At 46.5% G+C, this 9,632-nt stretch overlaps 1 protein-coding gene and 1 long non-coding RNA gene across 2 annotated transcripts in view; one reads left to right on the forward strand and one right to left on the reverse strand.

Moving 5' to 3' along the window:
• Nucleotides 1-2,197: 2,197 nt before the first annotated feature.
• Nucleotides 2,198-4,094, reverse strand: LOC117285986. The gene is made up of 3 exons (XR_004517095.1): nt 3,906-4,094; nt 3,379-3,469; nt 2,198-2,232 (listed from the first exon to the last, which is right to left on the reverse strand). It is a non-coding gene; the product is annotated as an uncharacterized LOC117285986 (long non-coding RNA).
• Nucleotides 4,095-9,304: 5,210 nt separating this feature from the next.
• The window catches only part of Slc35f6 (solute carrier family 35 member F6), a 12,572-nt gene continuing 12,244 nt past the window's right edge, over nt 9,305-9,632 (forward strand). The window contains exon 1 of the mRNA XM_010604816.1: nt 9,305-9,504. Within this exon, the coding sequence (XP_010603118.1) occupies nt 9,428-9,504 (77 nt within the window). The 5' untranslated portion in view covers nt 9,305-9,427. The remainder of the gene's footprint in view (nt 9,505-9,632) is intronic.

Here is a 9,632-nt window from a genome sequence, read left to right on the forward strand (position 1 = left end):
ACTCTGGGAGGCTAAGGTAGGAGAATCACAACTTTGAGCACGGCCTGGGCAACTTCATGAGAGCCTGTCTCAAAAAATGATTAGGGATGTAGCACATCAAGAAGGGTTCAATACCAGTATAATCAATCAATTAATCAATCAATCATCTCCAGTCTCCAGGACCAGGCCTTGGCCAAACCACTGATTTCCCTGGTTTTGAGGAAGCTGCCAATCTGAAACCAACCCTCAATTCCTGTAGCTATGAAGCGAAAGAAGTGTCTCATTCCTGGGATGATCCGTATTCCTGGCCCTGCAAACTTTATTCTGTTTATCATTTTGAATAGGTAACTGTTCATGCGGCAGAACATACGAAAGACACAAAAAGCTTTGCCCCCAGCCTCCCACCCCCCAATCACCAGTTTCTATGGCTGCTATCTCTGCAGAGGACATCCCAGCCTGGGGACTGACACCCGGGGCCCAGCTGGGAGGCTGCGGGGCTCCTGGCCCCAGTTCCTGGAGGCCACGACTGCCAACACTACCATTTGCCCAGCCAGAGATTTTCTGCCAATTTACAAGGATACACTTTTTTTTTCTGGTTCTAGGGATTGAACCAAGGGCCTTCACACTGAGCTACATCCCACCCTTTTTTAGTTTTACTTTTTACTTTGAGACAAGTTCTTGCTAAGTCACTAAGTTGCATTCCCCCGCCTCTGCCTGCCGAAGTGTTGGGATTACAGGCAGGTACCACTGCTATACGCATGCATGGTAGCATAAGGATTCACAGGGCTCTTAACACTTCACCAAGGAAGTCACTGCCCATCAGCTCGTGAACAGCACCCTCACTCTTGTGTAAAGCAACACTGTACCCTGCCCCAAGTAGCAGTATCTGCAGGGGCAGTGTTTATTTAGACACTCTGCTGTTGATGGATGTTACTTGGTTCCCAATACCCATTGCTATAAGACAGCAAAATAAACTCCTAGAAGTAGACTTGCTGGGATTACCCGCTGGGATTCGTCTTGATCTCATGTACCAGAAAACCCAACATAATCAGAGTTTAGGTATGTAGGGTCTCGTTAGCGCGTGTCAAGGCAGTCTAGATGAGAGGCACATGGTGGCCCACCAGTCACAGGGTGAGGGTGTGTGATTTTCAAAGTACAAAATCACCCTCTCCAGGGGTCATACTCTCTTGATTTCCACCATCAGTACACAGAATTTCCCTGCAGCCTGGCCAGCATCACACTATCACGCTTTGTTTTAAATTTCCCATTTAATTGAGTGAACATGGTATTTATTATATTTTAAATTTGTGTTTCTCTTTTTCTGCGGTGCTAGGGACCAAAACCAGGGCCTTGGCTTGCTGTCTCCTGCTGAGCTGTACTCCTAGATCATTTCATCGCCTTAAAAGAAATCCAGTCCATCATCATGTGCTCCTCACCCTGACCCACCTCCAACACACATCCCTGGGCCAAGTAACCGCTAATCTGATTTCTCTTTACAGCCCTGCCTATTCTGGACACATCATACCCATGGTATCTTGCCACAGGTGGCCCTTTATGGCTGACTCCCTTCACTTAGCATGACAGTTTCAAGGTTCTTCCACATTGTAGCAAGCATGAGTGCTTCATTCTTTTTTGTAGTCACTTAAGACCCATTATAGATTGTGAAAACCAGAATTAATTTTCCTGTTTCAGTGCCCTTTATCTAACTTTCTCCTCTCCTCCCCTCCCCTTTCCAGTCTCTCTAGAGACAGCTATTCCATTCCATTCTCTATGAGATTGACTTTTTAATTTCCACCGATGAGTAAGAACATGTGGTATTTGTCTTTCTGCATCTGGCTTATTTCACTTAACGTAATGACCTCCAGTTCCATCCATGACGCTGCCAATGACAGGATTTCATTCTTTCTGTGGCTGAGTAATATTCCATCGTGTATACAGACCTCATTTTCGTTATCCACTAATCCGCTGATAGACATCTGAGTTGATTCCATATCTTGGCTACTGTGAATAGGGCTGCAATAAACATGAGAGTGCAAATGTCTCTTTGGTGTAATGATTTCATCTCTTTTGGATATGTACTCAGCAGTGGGACTGCTGGACCATATGGTAGATCTATTCTTAGCTTTTTAAGGAATCTCCACACTGTTATCCATATGGCTATACTAATTTATATTCCCATCAAAAGTGTAGAGTGTGTTCTCCTTTCTCCACATCCTCACCATGTTGATTTTGTCTTCTTTGATGACAGCCATTCTGAGGAGAGATAGAAATGATAACTCACTGTGATTTTTGATTTGCATTTCCCTGAAGATTAGTGGTACTGGGATTTTTTTTCATACACTTGTGAGACATTTGCAGGTCTTCTTTGGAGAACTCTCTATTCAGATCTTTAGCCCATTTTAATTGGATTATTTGGCTTTAGATGTTCAGCTTTTTCAGTTCCTTATATAAATCCCTTGTCAAAAGGATAATTTCCAAATATTTTCTCCCATTCCATAGTTGCCTCTTAACTCTGTTTATTGCACCCTTTGCTGTGCAGATACTTTTTAGTTTAGTGATTGTCTGCTTTTACTTTTGTTACTTCTGCCTTGGAGGTCCAATCCAAAATATCTTTGCCTGTACCAATGTTTTGAAGTGTTTCCCCTGTTTCCTTTAGTATGAACATATCTTTTTATCATTCATTTGTTCAAAGATTGTATTGCTTTAAATATAACACAGCATTTATAAGGCTAGAGAATGTTTTATTATTACTCTATTTAAACTAGCTCAATAAAACTGATGCCAAATAAAATACGTGGAGTATGGCATCTCAGAAGTCACATCTTATTGATCTGGATTAGTTGCCTTCTTTCTAGGTCTCGGTTTCCTTTTCTGAAATGTGAGGGCAGTAGACTAGACGAGGGTGCGGATAATTTGGGGAACCCATGTCTGGGCTTCCTCAGACCTAGGAATACCATGAAATTATAGAGAAAGACAGGAAGGTCCTCAATCTGTCTAGGACTCAGTGTATCTTACAGATACCAGGCCTGGCCTGCTGGAGTGGGCTATTTCCTTCATCTACATCAGAAGAATTAAGCACAGGATCCTGGAATCCCCCAGTGAGGTCTACAGCCAAGGGTATGATGTCCTTTTTTTTGTTTTCTGAGACAGTGTGTTGCTATATATTTCAGGCTGGCCTTCAACTCAGTGATCCTCCTGCTTTAGCCTCTGAGTGTTGGGATTACAGGCAAGCAGCAGCACACTTGGCCACTGAAATCAACTTAGAGAGTCACGAGGAAAGAAAGAAAGAAAGGGCGGGGGTAGAGAAAGGAAGGAAGGAAGGGAGAGAGAAAGGGGGCAGGAAGGAAATAAGGGAAATATCATGAATTTAGTTAAAAGCATATTCAAAAAAATATTTACCTGAGACACAGCAGTTGAATTCAGCCAGGCTTGGTTCACTCTCTCTGAGCAGGAGCACGGAATCAGATGCCAAGCTAGCAGGGCTGCCAAACTGAGAAATAAAATACAGGACATCCAGTAGAATTTGAGTTTTAGGGCCAGGGATTTAGCTCAGTGGTTCCGCTACCTACCTCACAAGCACAAGGACCTGAGTTCAATCCCCGGAAAAAAAAAAAAAAATAGAATTTGAGTTTTAGATCAACAATGAATGTTTTCCTATAAGTGTGTCCTAAGAAATGTTAGAGACGTGTTTGTGCAATTGTGTGCCACACAATGACCTTTCAATAAAGGGTAGACCGTGTGTGTGACAGTGGTCTGTAAGATTATCATCACCTAGGGACTTTGTCTCTCTTGGTTTGACGTGCCCAATGACACATTTCTGAGGACTGTATCTTCGTTGTTAACCAGCATGTGTCTGTGCTATGGAAGGATCCATTGCTTATCCGAAATCAAATTTAACTGGTAGATGACATTTTATCTCCACATACCTTGACCCTCCTGCTGTCAGAGGACTCAGCAACACGTCAGCTTCCAGAATCCAGTGCTCTACCCCAAGGCTAGCAATTGGCACAAATTGAGAAGTGAGGGGAGGGATGTTAAGGAACAACGAAGATAAAAAAGAAAAGATAGGGGATGTGAGATTGACCTTATGAGAGCCTGAAGCCGGAAGGAGCAGGTGACTTCTAATCTAATCATCTCTGGTCACCATAGAAACCAGCTGTAAAATCAGCCAGAAGGAACTAGTGAACCAATATCCACTGTCTCTCTGCTTCTCTTGTCTGGCCTGGCTCCTCTGTCTCCGTTTTTCTCCCCCAGGACCTAACTCAGCCCTCTTCCTCCCCAAGAGGGGGTAAGTCCCCTCTCCATCCACAGCCTCAGATGGCTGTCCTTCAATGCCATCCTGCAGGGACAGAGGAGCACAGGACACTCAGGCCCTGCCCAGAAAGATGTCATGTTCTAGTCAGGGGACAGGGTACACAGGAGGAAAAGACCCTGAGGATAATACACCAAAAACTTGTTCTAAAAAGAAACAAAATCAAGTCTGACCTGGCCAGTCTACATGTTTCTCCATCTGTCCCAGGGTAAAGTAAATTTCTCCTAGTGCAGAATATGACTAAATGGATTGGGAAAATATTCCGTCTTTCAAGCAAGTCAGGCTGGTGAGCAGTAAGCTTTGAATATATTTTGCAGAGAGCATTTGGTTTGACTCTGGAAATTAGAGGCTCACTGAAAGCAATTTGCAAATTTGTTCAAGATGTCTCCAACTTTGGGAGGGCAGGTCAGAAGCCTGGATTAAGCTCACGCAATACCTGAGAAGTCCTTTCCCACACACAGCCTGAGGTCTCCCTAACTCCTGCTGGCTGGGCCCCGATCTCCTAACAGCTGTACAAATTCTCCACCGGGCAGTGCGCTGCATTTCCACATCAGTCCTCTTCTCCACAGAGCAACCTACGAATATCGTTCCCATTTACAGATAGGAAAGAGGGATTCTTAGGGATTAACAAATCCTTCGAACATAATCACTTTGGTTTCCGTGACACCCGCAGCTCAAGGCCTGCCCTAAGGACCTCATGTTTGGAGGTGGGGCCTGGTCAGAGGGGGCAAGTCGCTGAGGATACTGATACAGGATATGATACAGGAAATTAAATATGAAATATTATATCTCCCAACCTGTCAGATGTCTGAATACGCCAAGCTCATGTTCCCTAAAAATCAAAGAATGTTCTAGGAACAATGGAGGTTAAGAGTAGGAAAATATTTATTGATAGGATAGTTTCTGAGAGACAGGAGGGGGCCTGAATGGGTAGCCCGGGACCCCACTCTGCAAGGGAGCTTTGTAGAGCAAAACCCACATGGGTAAAATGTGGGTTACAGCTATAGCCATTCAGTAAGATTACAAGTACAGTCACATAGGTAATAGTGGTCCAGTTGAGAAATAAGTCACATACCAAGTGTGGACAGAAAGAACAAAAGCTTCTTGTAGGAAATGATGGGTCCAAAAATCTTTGGTCATCCACTGAGGTGGCTGATGTCTATCTGGACTTCATGAAGCCCAGTGTTTGTCCTCTGAGGAAGTACACAGGCCTGGTCATCTCGTCTTTATCTCAAGGCCAAGTCTCCAACAGATGTGTCTCTGGCCAGTTGTGATGTGTTTCATCTTTTGTCCTGACTCTCTTAAGGGCCTGGCCCTATCTGACTGCCTCTAATATCTCTCTGTCTGACTTAGCTGTCTATAATAACATGACTTTGAGGGGTATGTTCCTCTCTCTCTCTCTCTCTCTCTCTCTCTCTCTCTCTCTCTCCTTCCCTCCCTCACTCTCTCTCTCCTTCCTGGAGCAACCCCACTCCCTCTTCAAGTCCCTGCTCAAACCACTCCGGAATTCCAGTTTCACTGGGCCAAAACCTTTACTCCATAGACCACAACCATTGGCTGGGCACTTTCTAAAAGGATTTGCAATTGTAAATATGTATCTTCTGCAGCTCAGAAGCAGCCCAGGAAGATCTGGAGCCATTCTCAGGAATAGAACCATAAAAAAACAAAACAAAACAACAAACTTCAGTCTCTCTAAGACTCCATGGAAGAACAGAATCCTAACTTTGTTACAATTACCAGTTGTTATGGTGCAAATCTAAAATGCCCCTCAAAGGTCTCAAGTATTCAGAGGTGAGGCTTTGGGAAGGTGATCATGGAGTGCTACTCATCAGTGGAGAACCAACTGACCATGCATGGATTGAACTCTCTGAAACCATAAGCCAAATAAACACCTCCTTTAATTTACAGCTGTTGGGCATTTTGTCACAGCAACAGGAAAGTGACTAACATGACAGTCAACAAACACAACTGGCCCAGACTCATCTACACTAACTAAGCTTTGTGTTCTACTTCTGCCTATGTCCCAACCCTCATGCTCCCCCTTAGTTACTTCAATTTAGTTGGCTTTAAAAATCACCAATTCTGGAGGTCATGCAGCTGAGCTATGTATTATTAGTTTCCCACCAGTGCTGCTATAGATAATACCTCTGATACTTTGGCTGTAATGATAACAGTTGCATAGGCTCCTTTTAGGGACTCAAAGGCTGTTTTTGTTAAAACCACCACTCTTCACTTGGGTCGCTGCAGCTATTCAATGGATGGTATTTTGAAGTCAGAAGGCTGAAAACTCCACCCAGAGAGTGTGCTAATGACATCTTTCTCTGAACACCTGTCCCATCAAGAGCCATGAAATGAAGTTGGATTACACATGTGCATATGACTGATGATTTCCCTTATGATGACTTTTCCCCATGCTCCACAGCACTCTGCTCCCTTGGGATTTTTATGTTTGGTTAGTTGCTTTGAGGTGGTTTCAAAATGTGTAGTCCAGGCTGGTCCTGAACTCATTATGTAGCCCAGCTGGTCTCAAACTCACGATCCTCCTGCTCTAGTCTCAAGTACTGGGATTATAGTCATGTGCCACCATGCCTGGCTCTGATTCTTTATCCCATAAATATCCCCAAACCCTATTCTTGGGGAAGCAGATCTGAGACGTGGGAATCTCACCTCCATGCCACCCTGTGAATAAACTCATTTGCAAAACTCATTTATGTGATTGTTTCACCTGGTGGGCAAACCAGTCCTGGTCCCCTAAAAGGACTGCTGTGAAAACTGAGGCCATGGAGGTCAAGCTCTGGGCACAGGCCTGACATAGACCGGGTACCTGATCCAAGACACTTCTGATTGTCACTGTCACCCCCTGACTCCCTGGCCCCTTGAGAATCTATCCTTTCCAACTCCCTCTTCCCCTTCTCTCACGGCACATGGCTACTCACTCCTTTGCTCCACTCAAACTCCTGGAGGACAGTGGCCTTGTCTGGTGTTATGTCTTGTGTCTAGACCTCCCCCTAAAACCTCATGTGGTCATAGGTGGAGCTTTACAGAGGTGGCTGGATCTGGAGTGTGGGATGCTGGGCTAAGGGTGTGTGATCACTAAATTAGTTCACTGACTGGTTTGGCACAGTACTTGATAGGATTAAGGGTGCCCCACCCTGGGTGTATAAAATATAAAGGACAGAAAAGGCTAGAGTCGTCACCTGTCACTTGTTGCTTGCTGCTTCTTGCTGCCTTTTGCTTTGCTGCTCTCTGCCCACTCTACGCTGTTTCTCCTCTGTGATGCCCCTCTGCCCTACAGTCTGCCTTGGAGCCAGCCACTTATGGACTAAGACCTCTACAAACTGTGAGCTAAATAAACCTTTCTTCCCTTAATTTTGGGTGTGAGATATTTTGTCTCAGCAATGAGAAAAGTAACAATCTGGCTACTCTTCAGGGTCGCACTCCTGGCTCTGGGCCTTCAATTTAATGGGCTCTATGTGTATTTGTCAATAAATCCTCCTTTGTCCCAGGTTCCATAGACAGCCATTTGATGAGTGGTTAGGACATCTTGAGAAATTAAAATTCATTTTGTGATGTAACTGTAGAGACCGCTGCTAGTGACATCATGTTGGACTGGGTGACACCAATATCATTAGTAATGTTTACTTTGGGACAGTGCCCTTGGCCTGGACAAGCAGGGAAAATGGTCCAGAGCCCTATTGAGTGAGTCACTGTGGCCCATAGGAACTGCTTCCCATGGAAGGGGGACTGTCAGCTGGTGTGGGCTGCAGTTATGTTTCATACATCTTACTGCCCGGTGTCCCAATAAATACGTTTGGATAAATGAATGATACCTTCAAAGTCACATAAAACAGGAAGTGCTGCTACAGACAAAAAGCTCAGAAAAAAACTTTCCCCGGGGTTTCCTATCTCCCTGCTGATCAAAGACAGCCAGTTCCGATGAAGGAGAGTTCTGTAACATCCACACGGGCTAGACAGGCTCCTCCTTCACTTGCACCTCAGAGCCACTGAGCACACCATTTCTTCCTGCAGGAAAGCCCTTCCCTTGTCTACTAGCTGGTAACCTCCATTGTCCAGGGACCTTCTTACTTAAACACTTTCTCCAACGGCTCTTCCTGCTATAGATAGCTATGGTGCAGATCCCTGAGGGTTTCTCCGAGTCTTCACTGGCAGTCTGGGGGCAAGCAAGAGGAAGCGGCAGACAGGCCCTGCGTCTGTGCCTCAGTAATTAGATCCGCACTAACGGGAAATGTGTTCAGGAGTCGAAGCAGTCCCCAAAGGAGTCTTGCCTCTCTGGTATGACAAGGGGTAGGACGCTCTTCAGCACACCTGAAGAGGAAGGTAGACAGCTGGTGCAGGTGAAAACAAGGGGTAGGATTTTAAGGCCAAAAGTCCTCTGCAAACAAACCAGGGACAGCCTAGCTGCCTGGATGGCTCTGAGCAGCACCTAAATCCACAAGGGAGCTCAGCCGGGCAGTCTTGGTGCTGAAGGTGCGCACCTCCAGAGACTGAAGAGTCTGAGTCCAACTCCCACCCTCTCCACCACTCTCAAGTATGACCTTAAAGCAAATCCCCGGGCTTCTCTCAATTTTACCTGAAAAATGATTTCCCTGGCACCTGGAACAAAATTCCTACCCCACTTTGCCGCCAGGAGAGCAACTCAGCGGGCCGGGATCCCCAGGAACACGTCCCAAGCCTCCAGGAGTTCCCTGACGGCCCTGGAGAGAGGACGTTTCCACTCCGTAGCTGGTGTCAGACGTGGTCCAGCTCAACTCCTCCAAAGGGTTTACAAAATGTGCTAATATCCACACTACATCTTCAGTGTTTAGCCCCTTTTACAAACAGGGAGGCTAGAGGCTTGGGGTACAGCTCGGTGGTACAGCGTTTGCCTAGCATGTGCGAAGCCCTGGGTTCAATCCCGAGCCCCAGAAAGAAGAAAAAAGGCGGTGGGAGGGGCGAGGACTACCCGGCTGGGAACACCCAGTGGGCGGATACCTGGGACGCTTTCCCGGGCGCGGGGCGGGGCCAGCTCGGGTCACGTGACGCCCGGCCCGGAAGCGCTGCAGCTGGAGACCCCCGGGTAACCCGGGCGGGAGCAGTCGGGAGCTGTCGACTCCTGCGAGCCCAGCGATCCCCACCATGGCCTGGACCAAGTACCAGCTGTTCCTGGCCGGGCTCATGCTCGTCACCGGCTCTATCAACACGCTCTCGGCAAAGTGAGTCTGGGCCTGGCCAGAGGGCCCCGCGGGCTGGATCTGGAGTGTGGGATGCTGGGCTAAGGGTGTGCGAGCCCCTGACTCCGCTCTGCTTTCCGGCTTCACCCGCTCTCGCAGTGGCGGGGGGG

Source organism: Fukomys damarensis, unplaced genomic scaffold (genome assembly GCF_012274545.1).
Source record: "Fukomys damarensis isolate Sample0158 unplaced genomic scaffold, DMR_v1.0_HiC HiC_scaffold_2, whole genome shotgun sequence".
Lineage (NCBI taxonomy): Eukaryota > Metazoa > Chordata > Mammalia > Rodentia > Bathyergidae > Fukomys > Fukomys damarensis.